This window comes from Enhydra lutris, unplaced genomic scaffold (genome assembly GCF_002288905.1).
Source record: "Enhydra lutris kenyoni isolate GAN:26980312 unplaced genomic scaffold, ASM228890v2 scaffoldscaffold2, whole genome shotgun sequence".
NCBI classification, from domain to species: Eukaryota; Metazoa; Chordata; class Mammalia; order Carnivora; family Mustelidae; genus Enhydra; species Enhydra lutris.
The window spans coordinates 29,204,507-29,227,404 of record NW_019154086.1 but is presented as its reverse complement, the minus strand read 5'-3'; the positions used below and the strand labels follow the sequence as shown (position 1 = coordinate 29,227,404).

Below are 22,898 nucleotides of genomic sequence, written 5' to 3'. Positions count from 1 at the left end.
CCATACAAATTTTTGGATTATTTGCTCCAGCTCTTTGAAAAATACCGGTGGAATTTTGATCGGAATGCCATTAAAAGTATAGATTGCTCTAGGCAGTATAGACATTTTAACAATGTTTATTCTTCCGATCCAAGAGCATGGAATGGTCTTCCATCTTTTTGTGTCTTCTTCAATTTCTTTCATGAGTGTTCTGTAGTTCCTCGAGTACAGATCCTTTACCTCTTTGATTAGGTTTATTCCCAGGTATCTTATGGTTCTTGGTGCTATAGTAAATGGAATCGATTCTCTAATTTCCCTTTCTGTATTTTCATTGTTAGTGTTTCAAAGAAGAAATAACACCTATTCTCCTGAAGCTGTTTCAAAAAATTGAAGCAGAAGGAAAATTTCCAGACTCTTTCTATGAAGCCAGCATTATCTTGATCCCCAAACCAGGCAAAGACCCTACCAAAAAGGAGAATTTCAGACCAATATCACTGATGAATATGGATGCTAAGATTCTCAACAAGATCCTAGCAAACAGGATCAACAGCACATTAAAAAGATTATCCACCATGACCAGGTGGGATTCATTCCTGGGCTACAAGGATGGTTCAACATTCGCAAATCAATCAATGTGATAGAACAAATTAATAAGAGAAGAGAGAAGAACCACATGGTCCTCTCAATTGATGCAGAAAAAGCATTTGACAAAATCCAGCATCCGTTCCTGATTAAAATGCTTCAAAGTATAGGGATAGAGGGAACATTCCTGAACTTCATAAAATCTATCTATGAAAGACCCACAGCAAATATCATCCTCAATGGGGAAAAGCTTGCAGCCTTCCCGTTGAGATCAGGAACACGACAAGGATGCCCACTCTCACCACTCTTGTTCAACATAGTATTAGAAGTCCTAGCAACAGCAATCAGACAACAAAGAGAAATAAATGGTATCCAAATTGGCAATGAAGAAGTCAAACTCTCTTCGCAGATGACATGATTCTTTATATGGAAAACCCAAAAGACTCCACCCCCAAACTACTAGAACTCATACAACAATTCAGCAACGTGGCAGGATACAAAGTCAATGTACTTATTTTTATTTTTAAAGATTTATTTACTTACTTCATTTACTTATTTGGGGGGGAGGGGCAGAGGGAGAGGGAGAGATTTTTAAAATGCACCCATTTACTCTGTTCAATTTAGGGAATTTCCAAGATTAGCCTCTTGATATTTGTATCACCTAATACTTCTACCTGACCACAATATTTAGACTACTCAGATTGACATAAACCCAAAAATTCTGTTTCTACATTTCCAGAATATTCATTTAATCCTATACATATATATAATCATAGCAATACTTACCATTTATTTTTCTTTTACATTTATCATTTCACTTAATCCTCAAAATCGCTCTATTATTAATTCTTATCTTTACAAAAGCCAGAGTGACTAAAACTCAATCTTGAATTATGGCAACTATGAAAAGCCAAAACTGTGCCCCTTGCTAAATTGAGAGGAGCAGGAGAGAAAAAAAAGGTAAAGAGGAGACCTGAGAAATGCTTCATCTCCTTCACCAGTACTCTCTCCCTTCTAGGCATTTCTTCCTGACAAAGACATCAGCTATTTCTTTCAGAAAGCATCATCCACTAAGATTCAGCCTGAAGGCAAAGGACAGAGGAAGAAAACTTCTCACTCCAGGTTACCACACACAGAAAAGCTGAGGTCCAGGGAGACAGGTAAAAATGAAGCGTATTGCCAGGTAGCAACTGCCAGGTCCAGCTCTATATTTAACAATTTGGACTCAACATGATCCCTGGTTTCTGTATTAATAAAAAACAAACCAACCAACAGTCTACTAAGTTTCTAAGGAAATTATGAAACTCCAAACCAGGCAAACACACACAAAAAAATGTGATTGTTCAGTCCCTATGACAATCCATGCCCCCCCCCACCTTACAACAAAACTAAGTGCTGCTTAATGTACAGTCCCCAGAAAGGGAATGCTCCCAAGTGAGAGATCTTCCCAGAAAAGCTCACCAGGGTTGCCAAATTAACCAAGCAACTAACTCTACTGCAAAGAAAAAGAGTTCTCAGTATATTCCTGGCCAGCTGGATTTTAGCTATGGACCTGGTAATAACAATGTGTTGTTTTCCCTCTCGTCTTTTCCAAATTGTTTTCATCATAGTCATCCTGTTTTCCCATCACTGCAGGTTAGCAATATGGGGGGTGGGGGCTGGAGAGGAAGAAGAATAAATAAAATTCACATTTAGTTATAGTTTTCTAGACCAGAAATTTAGAACTGGATGGAATAAGTGGATGAATCTAAGTTATTTTCTTTTAGGGCGGGATGGGCTTGGTTTCAACTGCATACAGAATAGCTGCATTAGTTGTATAAACTGGCTGGTGAAGTGGCTCTCAGTGCTCTCCACCTTCTGTTATTCACGTCCGTGGATATGTCTCTCCACTTGTGTGTGGATCGGATCTAGCAGTCTGCTTTCAGTGAACAGAATATGGTAAAAATGATGAGGTGTCACTTCTCAGTTCAGGGCATAAAAAACTGTGACTCTGTGACTTATGTCTTGCTTACACTCACTCTGGCCCTTCTCACTTGCTTGCTCTGATAAAGCAAGCTGCCGAGTTTTCAGCTGCCCTTTGGAAAGGCTACATGTAAGGAACTGAAAGTGGCCTCCAGTCAACAAGAAACTGAATCCTTCAGTTCAACAGATCATCATAAACAGAATTCTGCCAACAATCATGTCAGTGAGCTTAGAAGCAAATCCTCCCCTAGTGGAGCCTTCAGATGTGACTAAAGCCCTAGCCAACACCTTGATTGTAGCCTTATGAAAGACTCTAAGCCATAAAACCTCTCTAAACCATGCCTGGATTCCTGACCCACAGAAACTGAGAAATAACAAATGTTGTTATTTTAAGCCATTAAGTTTTAGGGTGATTTATTATGCAACAAAAAAAGATAACTAGTACAGTATGGTAGTAAACAGCCAAAGGATAAACCATAGTGGAAATGTGTTGGTTTTTGACTCCCCAGAATCAAATGCTCGTCTCTGGTAAACATACCCTGGTTCTCCTTTGGGGACCATTCTCTCCATTATTCTCAGTAACCAAGAGGTTTAGACAAGGTTGACTCATCCTCCCCCACAAACTAAATACACTCAACCTAATCTTGACACATGAGACCTGATGCTGAGACTTCCTTTGGAATCACTGTGGAGAGTAAAGCACTCTTCTTGTTGGACTTGAAGTTGAGAGTGGTAAGCCTGGAACTATCAAGGCCATCAACAAGGGAGAGGTTTTGTAAAAATAAAGCCAATACAGAGAAAAGGAAAGTCAAGAAAGGAAATCTTGTTGACATTTAAGCCTCTGAATCCAACAATGCCTTGTCTACTTTTCAACTTCACGTGAAGAAATAAGCTTCTTTCTTCACTATTTACCTTAACTCAATTTGACATGAATTTATGGGAAAAAAAAAAAGAGAGAGATTTTTCAACATACTAATCTAGGAGGTTCCGTGAGAACAGGGACCAAATTTATTTTCATCATAACTTCATTTCCCATTGCCTACCCCAAGGGCTGGCAAGTAGGGAGCACTCCATAAATATCTGTTGAATGTGTGAATGAAGGTATTCTAAGAAAAACACTGAATAGGCCTAACTTAGCAAAAGTGTAACACAAATGTTTTATAATCACTGAAAGAGTAAAACAAAGCACCTTTTAAAAAATTAAAATAGTGCTCTAGTTCTAAAACTTTGAAAGATTATTTAGAAACATTATTTTAAGTATAAAGGAAATTTGGATTAGAAAAGTCATTTTAGCACCTCCACTGTTCACTTTATCTCATGTAAAAATCCTCTAATCTCTAGGATGACTCCTTTTATTATGTAAGAAAAACTCCTCTTTCTAGATATATTCTCATCGTGGGACATTTTTGAAATTAAGGTTAGAATTTATTTTAGCACTACTATATTAGCTAGCTCCCCATGCACTATGTGAATAAAATAATCATGTCCCCAAATCAACTGATTAGAACACCCAATGCGGGGCACCTGGGAGACTCAGTCGGTTAAGTGTCTGCCTTTAGCTCAGGTCGTGGGGTCCTGGATTTGAACCCTGCATCAGGCTCCCTGTTCAGCAGGGAGTCTGCTTCTCCATCTCCTTTTGCCCTTCTCCCTGGCTTGTGCTCTCTCATGCACTCCTCTCTCTCAAATTAATACATAAAATCTTATTAAAAAAAAAAAAGAACTCACAATGCATTCTTTGTCACAGATACAATACTATAAATAATGTTTTGGTTTCCAGGTTAATTAACAGCAATATCTATTTATACATAACATCACCTAGATCCAAAAACTAATTTACAGGAAATGGAGAAGACAGTGGAGTATGTCAAACGACACCATAGTGATACAATCAGTAAAGTTCAGACTGTGGGAAACTGTTGGACAAACCAATTTGGTTTCTTCAACAAATAAAATGCAGGGAGTAAAAACAGAGATTGAAGGGGAATCTATAAATTAAGAGACTCAAAGACATGTCAACCAATTACAACTTGTAAACCACTTTGGATCTTGACTCAAACAAAGTAACTTTAAAAAATGTGACATGTAGAAAACGACTGAAAATTTGATCACTTCCTGGATATTTGATAATATTAAGGAATTATTATTTTTAAGGTACAATAATGGTATTTTGGTTATGTTAAAAGAGTCCTGGGGCACCTGGGTGGCTCAGTGGGTTAAAGCCTCTGCCTTCGGCTTGGATCATGATCCCAGAGTCCTGGGATCCAGCCCGGCACTAGGCTCTCTGCTCAGCAGGGAGCCTGCTTCCTTCCTCTCTCTCTGCCTTCTTGTGATCTCTGTCTGTCAAATAAATAAATAAAATATTAAAAAAAAAAGAGTCCTTATCTTTTAGTTGTATACTGAAAATTTTATAGATAAAATATATCTGAATTGGCTTCAAAATAATGGGGAAGGAGGAAGATACGGACATGGATGGGGCAGGCTTGATCATGGGTTGATGGTTGTTAGGGCTGGGTGATGAGTACCTAGAGATTCATTACACTGTTCTGTCTACTTCTGTGTAGGTATTAAATTCTCCATAATAAAAAGTTTAAAAATTTAAAGATAAGTGAACAGAACAAAGAAAAACTATAATGTAGAGCTAACTATTATTAATCTAGTGATATTATCCAAATTAAAAAATGTGGACACTTAAGCTAAAGAATATTTGAGTAGACCTAGAAATTACAAGACATATGCTTCCAAATAATTACAATACTCTGAATTCTGAATATGAAGACAGAGGCAACAGTTACAGACAGGAGAAAGAAGACTTAGAAGGTACAGGTTCACCTTTGTCTGGCAGAGGGTTTGCCACTGGCACATAGTCTTTGGCCTCTTCCTCCTACCTTTTGACAACCAACTTTTAAAATATTTGTTGAGCATTTATCATACGTAAGACACTGGGCTTGAATGAAACACAGTACTGTGCCTTTAAGAAGCTTACAATTGCATTGATAACCCCTCCCACTGGACTTCTCAGTCCTGAACATTTCCACCTACCTCCCATTGCCACATTCTAACCTTCCTGTCTTATTTTACTCCAAAAGTACTTGTTTTTCTCTCCCTAATTCCCAGTAAAAACTTCTTACCATTTTCCCACTTTGGCTTGCCTTAAGTAATTCTTAAAAGGAAAAAAAATTTTTTAAAAATCAGTTTAAATAAGCTTCTACAATTATAAATAAATAAAATAATATAACCCTGACAGTGACTAGCAGGCTAGGCCTGCCATGGGGTCAGCCCCTAACTGGAGTGGTTAGATCAAACTTGTCACAGCTTCTTCCCCGCCTTCCTCAACTGAATCCATACATTCCCTAAATGCTTTGAGTTTCACCATCCCTGCCTCAACCCTACCACCAGAGTAGCTGTGGGCACTCGGGTTCTATAATGGTGAGAGGTTCTTAACCTTAGGTCATGAAAAAGTCATTAATGGCATAGTTAAAATATTTACGATATGCCTGAATTTTTACAAACTTGATTTAAATATACTTAGTGAAGATAATTCCATATTCTGTATAGTGAGCTGATGAGAGAAGAAGGAGGGTTAATCAGCCATGGAACATAATCATACCTGCATGGTTCTTCGTTTAGTTAATGTTACTTGAAAATTTTTCCACTCCCAACGTTGCTCCACCACGTGTGCAAAAACAACATGCCCATTTCCACAGGCTCCAGCAATCTGAGTGCCATCAATTGACCATGCGATGTTAAATATGCTGCCAGTGTTGGGCTTTTCTAAAGCATATGACCACTGGAGAAGAAAGAGAGAGAAAAATTGATATACTGAAAAAAAAATCTTAAAGAAGTTTTAAATTGAGCATACATTAACATTTTAAGATGATTTTTAAAAGACTGTGTCTTTATCCTAGAATTAATATTTTTCATACTAAAATGTGTACTGAACAGAAGATATGGATGTAATTTTTAAAGTATATAGTAGAATACGATAGAAGTATGTAAAATCTCTCAAGCACTGCAAAACACCCATACCATTTCCATTCGCATCATTATTTTTAAGTAATAATACTGAATGGGTAAATACAAAGACTCTATAGAAGAAAAAAAAGATACCTTACTATTAATTCTTAAGGATCTCTATAGTCCCTACATCTAAAAGATTGGTTTTAATATTCCAATAGTATCACTAAAAAATTGAAACTAAACACACAATATAACTAAGACATCTCTGATATACATTTTAAATCATGAAAGATAGGTTAATGGATCTTTTCTTCTTGGTTTTTTTTCATAATGTAGTAAATATAACCTCTTCTAGAGTCTACTACCTTTTTGAGAAAGTTAACTAATCAATACGGATCAACTGGGATGAAAGACTCTGTGTGTGTGTGTGTGTGTGTGTGTGTGTGTGTAAGACAGTAAGAAAAAGACTTTTAAAAGATGCTATTACAAGGGGCACCTGGGTGGCTCAGTTGGTTAAAGCCTCTGCCTTCAGCTCAGGGCATGATCCCAGCATCCTGGGATCGAGCCTCAGCCTCACATCGGGCTCTCTGCTCAGCAGGGAGCCTGCTTCCCCCCCCCTCTCTGCCTGCCTCTCTGCCTCTTTGTGATCTCTGTCTGTCAAATAAATAAATAAAATCTTAAAAAAAAGATGCTATTACAAGCATTTTCTTTCATTTTTTCAGATGCAACATACATACTTGCTAAAAGGATGATTTATTTATTTGACTAAATTGATATAAGTTCTCTTCGCATCCTTCCAACCTTACAGCCCAAAGTCAAATTAAGTCTTGATTTTTTTTGTTGTTGATTTTTTGGTTGCTCTTGGTGGGTATTTATTTTGTTGTACAATATTGCTGCTTCAAATGTGTTCATTGTTAGCTATGGGCTCACTGACCAAAAAATGTGGAGAAAATGGGAAAGATATAGAAAAAGATTCATTAATTCACACTATTATCAAAAAAGACTTTAAATTCTCTATAAAGTTCATATATACAATAAATATGCTGAATGATTCTTTCCACTCACTGACACTTTTTTTCAACTCCCTTCCACCATCCTTTAAACCTCTACCTGTTGCTTAAGTAAAAGGCCTATAGGGTACCTGGGTGGCTCAGTTGGTTAAGTGACTGCCTTTGGCTCAGGTCATGATCCTGGAGTCCCAGGGTCGAGTCCCCACATTGGGCTCCCTGCAAAGCAGGGAGTCTGCTTCTCCCTCTGACCCTCACCCTCTCATGCTCTGTCTCTCAAATAAAATCTTTAAAAAGAGGGCGCCTGGGTGGCTCAGTGGGTTAAAGCCTCTGCCTTTGGCTCAGGTCATGATCTCAGGGTCCTGGGATTGAGCCCCACATCGGGCTCTTTGCTCAACGGGGAGCCTGCTTCCCCCTCTCCCTCTGCCTGCCTCTCTGCCTACTTGTGATCTCTCTCTGACAAATAAATAAATAAAATCTTTAAAAAAAATAAAAATGAAATGCCTATAAAAAAGTTATCAAGGAGAAGGTAATGAACGAACTTTCACTTCATCAGCAGTATGAAAATGTTAGAAACTTCCTTTTCTAAAATTAAGAAGAGCAAGTTCAAGAAAAGAATATATATAATAGTTGAAATCATCTTTTTAAAAATAAGACAAAGAACATTAAGGATACCAACAATATGCTTCTGGCAATAAAACGAAATCAACTTATTTGTATTTGACAAACAGTATTATGAAATCCTGCATGACTACTATTTTACATAAAAATTAAGTGGTTGGTAGAGGCAAATAAGACTTGATTGTTAATACACAAAACAGATTGGACTAGGCTTATGGCACATCTGTCATTCTAAAACTAGTCTATTCTCATGGTGTAGATGCAACAAAGATCTTATTTTAAAACCACAGATTCATATTTTAAAATATTACTTTTTTTGAGAGAGAGAGAACATGTGAGAGCAGGGACTGGGGGTGGCAGAAAGGAGCAGAGGGAGAGAAAGAATCTTAAGCAGGCTCTATGCCCAGCGTGGTGCCTGACACAGGACTCGACCTCACAACCCCGAGATGATGACCTGAGCCAAAATCAAGAGTCAGATGCTTAACTGACTGAGCCACCCAGGTGCCCCTTAAACCTATTTACTCTAAAGTATGATCTTCAAATACCCAAAGAACCAAATCAGCCAGAAAGATACATTTTACTAAAATTAAACATAGAAAAATGTATCTAAGAACCCCTGGATGACTGATCCTAACTAAAAGGAGAAACTGGAAAGAAATGTGTAGATAATACTATCATCACCCTATATTTCTGACTTCTTTTAGTCTGTAAGGTTTATCAACAATGACATCTGCAACACGCAACTTATCCCTAAAAACAAACTTCAAAGAATATAACAGTACCATGATATTAAAGTTATATTAAATATTTATATTTTTATTTAAAATTAAGAAGTGTTTTCTTTTAGATGACTCTATTAGTTTCTAAAAAAAAAAAAATACAAGCACAAGCAAATCATCAAAGAATGGGTCTTTAATAGTTATGAAATCTGGGGGGTGGGGTTGGGAGATAAGGTGATTTTGTCCAGTCAGTAAATTTAATAATTATTGGTAAGTCAAAAGGATCTATTTATCATCTGTGCTTTAAACAGACTTCTAGGGGCGCCTGAGTGGCTCAGTCAGTTAAGTGTCGTTAAGTGTCCTACTCTTGCTTTCAGCTTGGGTCCTGGTCTCAGGATCATTGGATTGAGCCCCCATTCGGGCTCCACACTCAGCAGGGAGTCTCCTTGAAATTCTCGCTCTCCTTCTCCCTCTGCCCCAACCCTGCTGCTGTACTCTCTCAAATAAATAAATAAGTCTTTAAAAGTAAATAAAGAGACTTTTAATACTCTCAGCCTCTTCTCTTTCCCAAATATGCCATGGAATATTCATGTTTGTGTTTCAAACTCTAGAAAGAAATAAGGCAGCCTCCCTAGATGTTATTTAGTGATAGTAGCAGTAAGAACTGTGAAGATGAATTTTTAAATATCCCTCTCACTTAACATTTAACACTTTTCTTTTGCTTTAAGGCAACTATCCCTTACTTTAGGATATGCCCGGGCCAGGAGCATCTATATTCCCTATGACCTTGTTAGAAATGTAAATTAATGGACCCAACTCCTCTGAGGGCCAGGAAACTTTTAATGAGTTCTTTCAGGGATTCTTAAGCATGGGAAAGTTAGGACACTGGTTCTTAACTCCAGTTGCACATTAGAATCACCTGGGGTGCTTTTATAAAAGATAACAAAACCCAGGGACCCAATCAATTAAGTCCAGAAATTCTTGGAATGGGATCTGGGTACATTTTTTTTCAAGTTCTCTATGCGATTTTAACATACAGCCACTGTTCTACGAGAAAAGCAAAATCTGTAATTTGGTCTAAGACTATCATTAACAACTGGCTCACTGTTAATACCCTGCCAATTCATCTGCCAGCTCTTGAGAAAATTACATGACCCATGTCTTGGCCTCTAATCCAGCTTCTCATATTTATGCGTAAACTTGTTTTTTTACATTTGTTACCAAGTCCGAGCTTGCTCTGCTCACCAGATGACAGGGCAATTAAGTTGAGAGGCTAGATGTTGGGGCAAGGAGAGTGACTTTGTTTGGAAAGAAAGACCATGTAACCTCTTTGTCTTTGATCAGTTGATCTTTGAGTACAGGAATCTGGTCATGTAGTTTCTGTATATCCTTCTTCATCTCCTTGAGTGAGTTAGATTTTGGGTAAAAAGCAGTTTTTGCAAACCTTATCTGTAACATGCCTGAGTGCAGGTCTAAGTAGAACTTTCTAAGCAAGGGAAATCAAGGCAATATGGAGTCAGACATGCTAAGTTTCTCCTTGTTACACATTCATCAACCTAATTTTTCCTCTTTCACTTTTTATTATTAGACTTCCAAACTAAAGTAGGAAGAGTAACAGAAAGCACTGGTTTTCAAACTTTAGTGTGCATTAGAATTACCTAGAGGGATTGTTAAAATAGATTACTGGACCAACTCCAGTTTCTCTGATACAGTAGATGTAGGGTGGGTACGGCCAAAACGTGTTAGATGACACCATGAGACTGCAGAGGGCAAAATCCAGACTGTGGGAAACTACAGGACATGACCCAGTTTCTTTAACTACAGAAAATTACAAAGGGAAAAAAATTTGGAAGGGGAACTTACAGATCAATCACAATGACTGTATCTTATTTGCATCTTAATTTCAACAAACTGAAAAAGAGTTGAAAAATTTGAACAGTGACTGGATATTTGCTAATATTAAGGAATTTGTTAATTGTTTTAGGTGGTTGTCCACTATAAGCAACATGAAAATCAAGAGATATCTTCCCCCCTTCCCTTTTTCCTCTGTCTGATTTTAAGTAGTATCTTTTTATTCCCAATTAACATCTGCAAGCAACCTTATTCTACTTTTCATACACTTCCATTCTACTCCCATTTTTGCAATGTGTACCTATAGCTGATACCTATTATATTGTATCCTTCACAGACATTTTGTCTTAGTTCTCAGTAAATATGTATCTTGTGCTCACAATCAGTAACTTATTTTGCTATAACCCTAGTCATATTATTAATCTGAAGCTAATTCTCCAGTAGACTCCTTGAAATACTCATGGGAACCACATTCCTTGAGTCCTTATATGTTTATAGCAGTTTGCTTCTGAACTTTAAAGTTCAGAATGGCCGGATATAAAATGTTTGGCTCACCTATTCTTTGAGTATCCTATGTTTACCTATAGTCTAGCATAAAGTGTTGTTATCAAAGTCTAGTGACATTTTCATTTTCTCCCCTGTTTGAGTGACTTAGTCTTCTCCTTGGATGTCCACAGAATTTTTTTCTTTTTCTTTAAATTCCTATAGTTTTTTTTAGTAAATATCTGGGTGTTGGCTATCTGGGTCAATTCTCCTAGGTATCTGGTATGCCTTTTCAATATCAATTTTAAATCCCTGACGTTTGAGGAAATCTTTCTTGAATGGTAGCTTTTAGTATTTGTTCTGTTCATAACTTTGGGCTTCTCCTTTGAAGACTACTATTATAGTAGTAGTCTTCGCATCTTTACCTTCTATATCTAACATTTTCTATCAAAACTTTGTATCTCATTTGCCCTTTCCTTGCTTCCATTTTACTTCCTATTATCCCTTAAGGCAATATCCATTGTTTATTTGCCTTATATTCCTTCTAGTTTCATCTTCACTTTTGTAATAATTTTTCCCTTTTTTATAATCCCCTTCTGAGTTCTGCCATCTCTCCTTTAAAATGTCCCTTTCTCTAGTCACCTCATTTCTTAATTTTCCTAGTTTTGATTTATATGGTTATTTCATAGCTTTTGCATGTTTTTAATATCCTTCAACTTGTTTTGAATTATTTGGCAGGGCTTGTCTATTTATGGCATGCCTTCATTATCTTTGGCAACATTATGTAATTTGACTAAGATCCTGTTCTGCGACTATGATCCTATAGATTTCTGTCCAGTTTCCACTTCTATTTGAACTGATTGGCCTGTCTCACTTTCAGGCATTTATTGGCAATTTGGGAGTTCTTTTCTCATGATCTGAGAAGCCTAGCTGCCTTTCCTCTGCTTCCTCACACACAGATGCTGAGACTATGTTTACGTGTCAGTGGTATTTTGGAAAACCACTTGGATTTGGGAGTTTGTAGGAATATGATATCATCTAAGTTTTGTTGTAGTGGCTGTCTGTGGAATGTTGGTTATACTCTTACTTTCTGTTTTATGGGGAGATTTGAAAAGATTCAAAAATTATGACACTATACCCAACAACATAGATAAACCTCACAGACATATGGTTGAATGAAAAAAATTAGACAAAAGTAAAAATACTGTATGATTCCATTTATATAAAAGTCACAAGCAGGCAAAACTAAACTATGATCACATAGTCGGAATAGCAGTTATAATAGAGGAGTAACTAACTGGGAGGAAACCCAGTGAAAGTTTCTGGGTTGTTAATATTTTTCATATCAGTGAGTGGTGGTTTCTTGGGTATTTACATACATAAAAATTTACTGAGCTTACACATAAGATACTGTATATGTTATAGCTTAATTTTAAAAAAAGGCTGCCTCTGCCATTATCTTTCGCCCTTAACCTATTTTTATTGAAATTATGCTTTGCTTTCATAGTTTGAGTGTTTTGAGACATAACATAATATTGAACTAAAATAAGTATACAACACCAATACTAAAAAGTAAAGATACATACAAATATATTTGCAGTAATCATAACCATGTAAAAATATGTCTGTTCAGAGGCACCTGGCTGGCTCAGTCAATACAGCATGTGACTCTTGATCTCAGGGTTTTAAGTCTAAGCCCCATGTTGGGTGTAGAGATTACCTAACAAAAAAAAAAAAATATATATATATATATATAAAAAAGTCTGTCCGAAGACTTGAAAGGTACACAGGTTCATACAAATATGAAAATATTAATTTTTTTGGTATGTTATGATTATCACATTATATTTTGGTTTTTGTTTTCATTATTTTTGTTATATTGATTTTTGCTGCTAATTTCCTCAAAATATAATAAGCTTTTTTGTTTATCTAATTAAACTGTTTAATATTAATCACTATTTGTGCCTTCACAATACTGGCGAAGTAGTCTATCTTTCCCCCCTAATTCAAAGCAATAAATTGATTGCAGCAACCACAGTTTTCTTAGGATACAGAGTATGAAAAGGTAAACAAATACTAATTTTGGCTTGGTTAAGAACAAATAATTTCTAAAAACACAAGATAAGCAAAGAACAGGAAAAAAAGCAATAGAAAAAGCAGTAATTATAAAATAAGATTATAGAACACAAATGTGATCTGTATTCACAATATGTTATTCAAGTAAAACATCAATGTTACTTTCAGCTGCCTATAAAGAAGCACTATGTCACTGAGCAAGAGCACAGCAGTTGTTGATGGGCACGCTTTTGAGAGGTTTAGCAATATTTTTTTCTAAAGCAATCTTGAAAAATTTTAAGGCTGGCCAGTTTGGTTTTGACTCTGGCACCTCCCCAAATACCCAGAACGTTGATGGTGTTCTATGGCCAACCCAAATTCTCTCCATAAAGGGCCATCTCCCTGTGTAATAGTATTTTATACCTCTCTCCTCACTCTCTCATTTGAAATCTGCTCTCAACTAGCCAAATACTTGGAAAAGGACCTGAAAAGAATAATTTCTTAAGTCAAAGCAATAAAACTAATAGAAATTTTGTTAACAATAAGGTGGTGAAAGCCTTCCCCAGGGTATTTCCACCCACATACTCATTGCCACATACTCATGGCCCTGAACTTCAGTTACAAAGACACAATCTTCTATTACTGTTGTAACAAATTACCACAAACTTAGAATGGTTCATAGATCATAAATCCAACACTGTTTTCACTGAGCTAAAATCAAGGTGTTGTTGCTAAGTCTACATTTCTTCTTAGAGGCTCTAGGGGAGGATCCGTTTCCTTGCTCATTCAGGGTCTTAGCAGAATTCAGTTTCTTACACCTTAGGATGGAAGTCCTCATTTCTGTGCAGGCCACTGGCAGCTTCTAGAGGCACCTGCATTCATCTGCTGTGGAGCCCTTTCACCATCTTTAAAGCCAGCAACAGCAGAATGAGTTGCTCTTACTTTGAATCTCCTCCTCCTTCACCCTTTAAACCAGCTGGGAAAGATTCTCTGCTTTTAAGGATTTACAATTAGACTGGGCCAATCTGAATACTCCAGGATAGTCTTACCATCTGAAGGTCCATACCTTTAATCATATCGTCAAAGTTCCTTCTACCTTTTAAGGTGACATAATCACAGGTTCTGGGGATTAGGGCATGGACAACTTTGGGGGCCCATTATTTGACCTACTGTGAAATTATAGCAGTCAATTTAGAAATTTTATTATTTATCTTTTTTTCCAAGATTTTATTTATTTGAGAGAGCACACGTGAGAGAGCACGAAGAAGGGGGTAAGGGCAGAGAGAGAGGGAGAACCAGACTCCCCACTGAGCAGAGAGCCCAACTTGGGGCTCTATGCCAGGGTCCTGGGAGCAGAAGGCAGACACTTAATGGACTGAGCCACCCAGGTGCCCCAATTTGGAGATTTTAAGTTTTTTTTTCTCTAAAGATTCAGACTCAGATATAAGCATAAACACATTAACCAGTACTTTTACCACTTTTTCAAGTAGTTTGGGGTTTGTGGTTTTGGCTTTCAAAGGTTCATTCACAGTTAAAAAGAAACTAAACAATAATTTGATCATTTTGTCGCCAAGTGGTAGTAGAATCTTGGTATTGTTCACATGGTATCGAATTCTCAAGGATATCCAAAAGAAATGATTTAAAAATTACTGAACAAGTTGTTTTTAGAAAGAAGAAAGAATCAAAATGGCTTTATGACATCAAGCAAAGTATGCATTTAAATAGTCTACCATTAAGTTACACAGAAAGCATTGAAATTATATAGGCATACCTTATTTTATTGCACTTTATTGGCTTTTGTAGATACTGCATTTTTTACAAATTGAAGGTTTGTGGCAACCTGTAACAAGCCAGTCTATTGATGTTGTTTTTTCTAATGTATCTGCTCACTTTGTGTCTCTGTGTAACAATTTGGCAATTCTTACAATATTTCAAACTTTCTCAATATTATTATATGTGTTACAGTGAACTGTGATCAGTGATGTTATTATTGTAATTGTTTTGGGGCACCATGAACCAAGTCCATATAAGACAGCAACCACAATCCTAATCAATCAGCAGCCATCCACACTAAAGCAAAACCCTCTACCAGCAAAGATTATGACTCACTGAAAGCTTAGATGATGGTTAGTCTTTTTTAGCATGAAGTATTTTTTAATTAAGGTATATAAATATTTTTTTAGGCATAATGTTATTGCACACTTAACAGACTATAACGTAATGCAAACATAACTTTTACATGCATTGGGAAATAAAAAGTTGCATTTTGCTTGCTGTATTCTGATATTCACTTTATTGCAGTGGTCTGGAACCAAGCCTACAAAATCTCTGAGGCACATCTTTATTAAGAAAAAGCAAGCTATTTTTTTCATGAATATTTCCTGATGGTATGAAAAAATTAGACTCTTAAACAGAACCTTCCTCAGAGAAAATATGAACATCTTAGAATCCTGAGGGGAAAATCCTTAAGGATCAATTTTAGATTATTAAAATTTAAACAGATAATACTAAACAGATGATACTAATATGCCCTAATGGTCTGGAAAAAAAATCTATAGAATTTCTTTAAAAAGGGAAGAGGGGGGCACCTGGGTGGCTCAGTTGGTTAAGCAGCTGCCTTCAGCTCAGGTCATGATCCTGGAGTCCTGGGATGGAGCCCCTCATCAGACTCCCTGCTCAGCAGGGAGTCTGCTTCTCCTTCTGACCCTCTCCCCTCTCATGCTCTCTCTCTCAAATAAATAAAATCTTTAAATAAATAAATAAATAAAAAGGAAAGAGGTTCAGAAAGGAAAGATAATTTAACTAAAAATGATTAAATAAAAGGAAATAACATCTTTCCTTAAATCAAAATAAAGGATTTAAAATTTTTACATGACTGATTTCTAGCACTAACTAATCAGAATGTGTGAATATTGGAGTTTAGTTTATGAGGTATTTTTTTATGCAGAAGATACTATGAGAGAGATTATAGAAGAGGAAATTATACCACTTCTCCAAATGGAGGGTGGAGGAACAATGACATATTGTGTAGAAGGAGTTAGTGGACTGTTCCATATGTAACAGGAGCTTTTGCATGATTTTAGCATATGTACACTTAAAGAACATTTGTCAACGGAAGTGAAGTTCTGTGCTTCTAGACAGAGATAATTAAATTTAGATTTTTAGGTACCAAAATCAGAAAAAAGCAATATCAAATTTGTGCTTATTGGTTAAAAAAAGAGCTCTAGTTATTTTTTTAAAAAACCCACATTTTAATGTTTTTAAGGTATTTGACCAGAGAGAAACCTTACTTAAACCAAATTTAGTCTCATCCTAAGTACAGACATACCTAAAAACTTGCCAATACTCTATTCCTTCTCTATTCTCCCACAACAATTATTATCTCTGCCATTAAATAACCATGTTATTTAATTATCTGTTTACATACCAGTACTCTCAATAGAGGGTGAGTTACTCCTAGAGGACATACATGAATATTATTCTTTGACTAGCTAGAGTATCACAGAGAGCTTAGCACACATCAATATTTGTTAAATGAATGAATGAATGAATATGCCTGTGTCCTTAGCAAAGAATTCTTTCCCAGAGTTCAACCATGACTTCAGCCTTTTTTTTTTTTAAGATTTTATTTATTTATTTGACACACAGAGAGAGATCACAAGTAGGCAGAGAAGCAGGCAGAGAGAGAGGAGGAAGCAGGCTCCCCGCTGAGCAGAGAGCCCGACTCGGGGCCTGATTCCAGGACCCCGGGATCATGACCTGAGCCGAAGGCAGAGGCTTTAACCCACTGAGCCACCCAGGCGCCCCTGACTTCAACTTTTTTAAAATAGAAAAATCCAAGGAACAAATTAAAAGCCAAAGATTTAGAAATCTTAAAGTAGCTTTCTCAAAAACATCAACCAAATTGATTAAATGGATCAATTCTAGGAATAATCTAGTCAAAATGCTGCAATGTAAGTCATTGAGCCATTCAAAACCAAAACAATGTCTTTTGTCTGTGCAATGATCCATTAAAATGCAACATTTACGGAACACCTGCTATGTGTTAGGTATTGATTTTAAGATTAAAAATTAATTCTGTAATAGAACTCTGATTTTGTTATGCTTGGTGAATTTCCCAATTTCGGATAGTAGGGTCTCATACTGCCAAGGAAGCACAGTTCCTTAACCTGGCCTCTGGAAGATATCCTTGTAACCCTGTAGCCAGTTCTTCTTTTTGCTTAATGGTTTCTGCTACTTATATCCAAGTATAATAAAATATAGAATAAGTCTGAAGTTACAGGATCAGCCACAGTTCTCTAGCACTGCTTGAGTTTTTCCCACTTCTAGTATACCATGTGCAGTGCTGCCTCTTCCTTGTAATAATCTTCCTATAAAACAAAGAAACAACACCCTACTACTACTTATTAGAAGAAGCAAGCAGGTATTTCCAATGGCCATGCAAGACGTATTGCAGAATGGTGGAATTGAAAGGGAAGAGGTAATCATTTAGTTCAGCCCATTTAACTCTGTAAATTCACCACTGGAGTCTTGATCTTGACTCCAGGGCTCTACAACCATGTCAATACTACTCCTACATTAAAGGACATTACAACATGGGGTGCCTAGGTGGCTCAGTGGATTAAGCATCTGACTCTTGATTTCGGCTTAGTCATGAACTGAGGGTTGTGGGATTGAGCCCCACGGCCCGGCTCCGCACTCTGTACAGAATCTCCTTGATAGTCTCTCTTTTCCTCTGCCCCTCCCACTGCTCACATACTCTCTCTCTAGTAAGTAAATAAAATCTTTAAAAAAATAAATATAATATGCCATCGTACTGCACAGCCAATACAGAGAACAACTGAGAATGCATTTATAAAGTGTTGACTTATTCATTAAAGGATTTTTACATCCTTGAAAGAGAAGAGACCATTTTTACCCTGTATTCTGCCAAACTGCTTAGACACAGAGTTCCCCACCAACGCAACAAGAAATATTTACACTAAAACACAAGATTTAACTGTAAAAACTTACAAAAGCACTTCCCAAATGCCAATCTCACCTTTCTCTTTACTACTGCTATATAAATATACTAGATTAAAAGGATTCTCAAAAGCATGTATCCTTAGCCAAGTCAGATGAATTCAGTTCATAAAAGTGTGTGTTTACAGATTAAGTTTAGGGGGAAGAGATGATAGATGCAAAGTTTCTTACATTTCTTTGTTACACTAATGATTTTTAAAATCAATATTCTCCCTCATATCCCAGGAATTAGGAAATTGCAGGCTATCTTAAATTGTATGTGTTGACATCCGTAATTGACAATGAAAAGTTACATATAGTAGTAAGACCAGTTACTGCAGGTGATGAATCACTGCAATTATTTTAATTGAATGGAAGAATGAATGAACAGAGGGAAGTTTTTTTATTATAATAACTAACTGAATATTCAAGAACAGTGAAAAAAAAAAAAATGGCAAAAGTTGTCTTACACAAGCAATAGCACCACCTGCTGATTAATAAAAGCAATAACGTAGGTTAATTGAAAAATCCGGCCAAAGGTATCTTTTCCCTTGAATTCTGTTCCATTTAATGCAACATAATGCAATTCAATAATATATTCTGTATATTTATTAATACTAACTAATTTAACTTGAAAGTTTCTATTTCATGTATTTGAATAATGTGTTTATTAAAAATCAAAGTTAAAAAATTTTATTATCAAATGAAGGGGAAAATTATGGTACTATGGATTTTAATTTTTATTTCATAAGTAATCTACTTGTACCATAATTTATTTTACTTACAACTCAATACTGTATATTTAGTTTATGATATTCCCTGACCACCTCACCTAAAATAATGCCATCTTCCTTACCCAGCCTTATTTTTTTATGTCATTTATTATCACTTAACATATTATATATTGATTCTGTTTATTTGTTTGTGTATAGCTTTTCATCTGCTGGAATGAAAACTCTAGAGAGCAGGAATTTATTTTGTTTATTGCTGTTTCTTTAACACCTAGGGCAAGTGCCTGGCATGTAATAGACACAATAAATATTCATGAAGGAATGAATGAATATGAAAATAAATGAACAAATGAATATGCAATGCATCTTTAAACTTCCTTGAAAGTATAATAGCTGTGTCAAAGTTTCAAGGATCTAGATAGATTTTGCCAAATTATACTTGAGAAAAGTTGTACCACTTAATACACCCTTCACCGCTTTGTAAGGAGACCCATTTTCCCTGGGTCTCCTTACAAAGTGGCATTACACTGTGATTTTTATTTGTATCATGAAGAGACTGATCATATTTTTGGGTTCTGCAGACATTTACGATATACTTTTTATTCTTTGCTCATTTTTTTTCAGTTCAAGATAATCTATTTGATTCCTTTCTATAATTTCTCTATTGATATTTTCTGTTTACTTTGTTCTTCTGGTTTTTTTCTTTAAAAAATTTATTTCTAGACACAAAAAGATGGAAGACCATTCCATGCTCTTGGATTGGAAGAATAAACATTGTTAAAATGTCTATACTGCCTAGAGCAATCTATACCTTTAATGCCATTCCGATCAAAATTCCACCGGTATTTTTCAAAGAGCTAGAGCAAATAATCCTAAAATTTGTATGGAATCAGAAGAGACCCCGAATTGCTAAAGAATGTTGAAAAACAAATATAAAACTGGGGGCATCACGTTACCTGATTTCAAGCTTTACTACAAAGCTGTGATCACCAAGACAGCATGGTACTGGCATAAAAACAGACACATAGACCAGTGGAACAGAGTAGATATGGACCAGATATGGGCCCTCAACTCTATGGTCAAATAATCTTCGACAAAAAGGGAAAAAATATACAGTGGAAAAAAGACAGTCTCTTCAATAAATGGTGCTGGGAAAATTGGACAGCTATATGTAGAAGAATGAAACTCGACCATTCTCTTACACCATACACAAAGATAAACTTGAAATGGATAAAAGACCTCAATGTGAGACAGGAATCCATCAGAATCCTAGAGGAGAACATAGGCAGTAACCTCTTCGATATCAGCCACAGCAACTTCTTTCAAGATAGGTCTCCAAAGGAAAAGGAAACAAAAGCGAAAATGAACTTTTGGGACTTCATCAAGATCAAGAGCTTCTGCACAACAAAGGAAACAGTCAACAAAACAAAGAGGCAACCCACGGAATGGGAGAAGATATTTGCAAATTGACAGTACAAACAAAAGGTTGATATCCAGGATCTATAAAGAACCTCCCAAACTCAACACACACAAAACAGATAATCATGTCAAAAAATGGGCAGAAGACATGAACAGACACTTCTCCAATGAAGACATACAAATGGCTATCAGACACACGAAAAAATGTTCAACATCACTAGCCATCAGGGAGATTCAAATTAAAACCACATTGAGATACCACCTTACACCACTTAGAATGGCCAAAATTAGCAAGACAGGAAACAACGTGTGTTGGAGAGCATGTGGAGAAAGGGGAACCCTCTTACACTGTTGGTGGGAATGCAAGTTGGTGCAGCCACTTTGGAGAACAGTGTGTAGATTCCTTAAGAAATTAAAAACAGAGCTTCCCTATGACCCTGCAATTGCTCTACTGGTACTTACCCCAAAGATACAGATGTAGTGAAAAGAAGGGCCATCTGTACCCCAATGTTTATAGCAGCAATGGCCACAGTTGCCAAACTGTGGAAAGAACCCAGATGCCCTTCAATGGACAAATGGATAAGGAAGATGTTGTCCATATACACTATGGAGTATTATGTATGCCTCCATCAGAAAGGATGAATACCCAACTTTTGTATCAACATGGATGGGACTGGAAGAGATTATGCTGAGTGAAATAAGTCAAGCAGAGAGAGTCAATTATCATATGGTTTCACTTATTTGTGGAGCATAAGAAATAACACGGATGACATGGGGAGATGGAGAGGAGAAGGGAGTTGAGGGAAATTGGAAGGGGAGATGAACCATGAGAGACTATGGACTCTGAAAAACAACCTGAGGGTTTTGAAGGGGCGGTGGAGGGAGGTTGGGGGAGCCAGGTGGTGGGTATTATGGAGGGCACGTATTGCATGGAGCACTGGCTGTGGTGCATAAACAATGAATTCTGTTATGCTGAAAAGAAATAAATTAATTTTAAAAAATGTATTTCTATTATTTTAGAGAGAGCGAGTACGCTTGGACAGGGGTTGAGAGGGACAAAGGAGAGGGAGAGAGAATCCCAAGCAGACTAGACTCCCCACTAAATATGGAGCAGGATGTGGGGCTTGATCTCACAACATTTGGTTCATGACCTGAACCAAAACCAAGAGTCAGATGCTTAACTGACTGCGCCAGCCAGAGCCCCTGGTTTCAGTAATTCTTTATCTGTGGTTTTATTTAGCACTTCAAGCATACTTAAACTCTTTGTCTAATAAATCCAATGCTGGGCTTTCTCAGGGATGGTTTCTATTTTTTTTTTCTTTCTTGTGAATGGACCAAACTTCCCTGCCTCTTTTGTATGACTTGTAATTTTTTTGTTGAAAATTAACATTTTGGGGGCACCTGCGTGGCTCAGTGGGTTAAAGCCTCTGCCTTCGGCTCAGGTCATGATCTCAGGGTCCTGGGATCAAGCCCTGCATCAGGCTTTCTGCTCAGCAGGGAGCCTGCTTCCCACCCCCCCGCCCTCTGCCTGCCTCTCTGCCTACTTGTGATCTCTGTCTGTCAAATAAATAAACAAAATCTTTAAAAAATAATAATAAATAAATAAATAAATAAATAATCTTAAAAAAAAAAGAAAATGGACATTTTGACTATTATAATGTGGTAATTCTGGAAATTAGATTCTCCTCCCTCCCCAGGGTTTGCTATTGTTCCTTTTTTTTGGGCCATAGTCATTTGTCTTGTTTTTTTAAGATTTTATTTACTTATTTTAGAGAGAGAGAGAGAGTGTGTGTATGTGAGCACATAAGTGGGAGAAGGAGCAGAGGGAAAGGGAGAAGCAGACTCCCTGTTGAGCAGGGAGCCCGATGCAGGGCTCAATCCCAGGACCCCGGGATCATAACATGAGCCAAAGGCAGACACTTAATGACTGAGCCACCCAAGTGCCCTCCCTGAAGAACTTTTTAAAAACCTTTACTGTATCTGTACAATTGATACATAGTCATTAAGTTAAAGTTCACACTAAAAAAAAAATCATATGAAGAAGGAAAAGACGACCCAAATACAGTTCTGGGTACAACTTTATCCACATAGTTAAAGATATGAGTATACAATTTTATACAAGTGGAATTACAGAATGACATGTTCTCCTATAACCTGGTCTTTTCACTAAATAACCAATGGATATCTTTCCAGATTATTAAACATAATCTCCTTTTCCCATTTTTAATGGGAATTAAGGATATTCCAGTTTAGGTATGATCAAATAATAACCTAATCAGTCCTATGGACATTTATTTCTAATTTCTATTATTATAACAATTATGTGATGAAATTGTTATGCATACATCTTTGTGTACTTGTACAATGATCTCTTTAGAGAAAATTCCTAGAGGTGAGATTACTAGGTCAAGGGATATATACATCTGACATTGGAAATGTATTTTCAAACTACCCTTTAAAAAGGTTGAATCAGCCCACATTCCCACCAACAGTGAGAAATGAGATAGCTCATTTCCTTCTACTTGAGTGAA

General features: G+C 36.6%; 1 protein-coding gene across 3 annotated transcripts in view; it reads right to left on the bottom strand.

Moving 5' to 3' along the window:
• LOC111148174 (intraflagellar transport 80) overlaps positions 1-22,898 on the bottom strand; it is a 117,131-nt gene that overhangs the window by 50,152 nt on the left and 44,081 nt on the right. For all 3 annotated transcript variants that reach the window (XM_022504625.1, XM_022504634.1, XM_022504644.1), the window contains exon 9: positions 6,131-6,310. In XM_022504625.1, the coding sequence (XP_022360333.1) occupies positions 6,131-6,310 (180 nt within the window). The remainder of the gene's footprint in view (positions 1-6,130; positions 6,311-22,898) is intronic.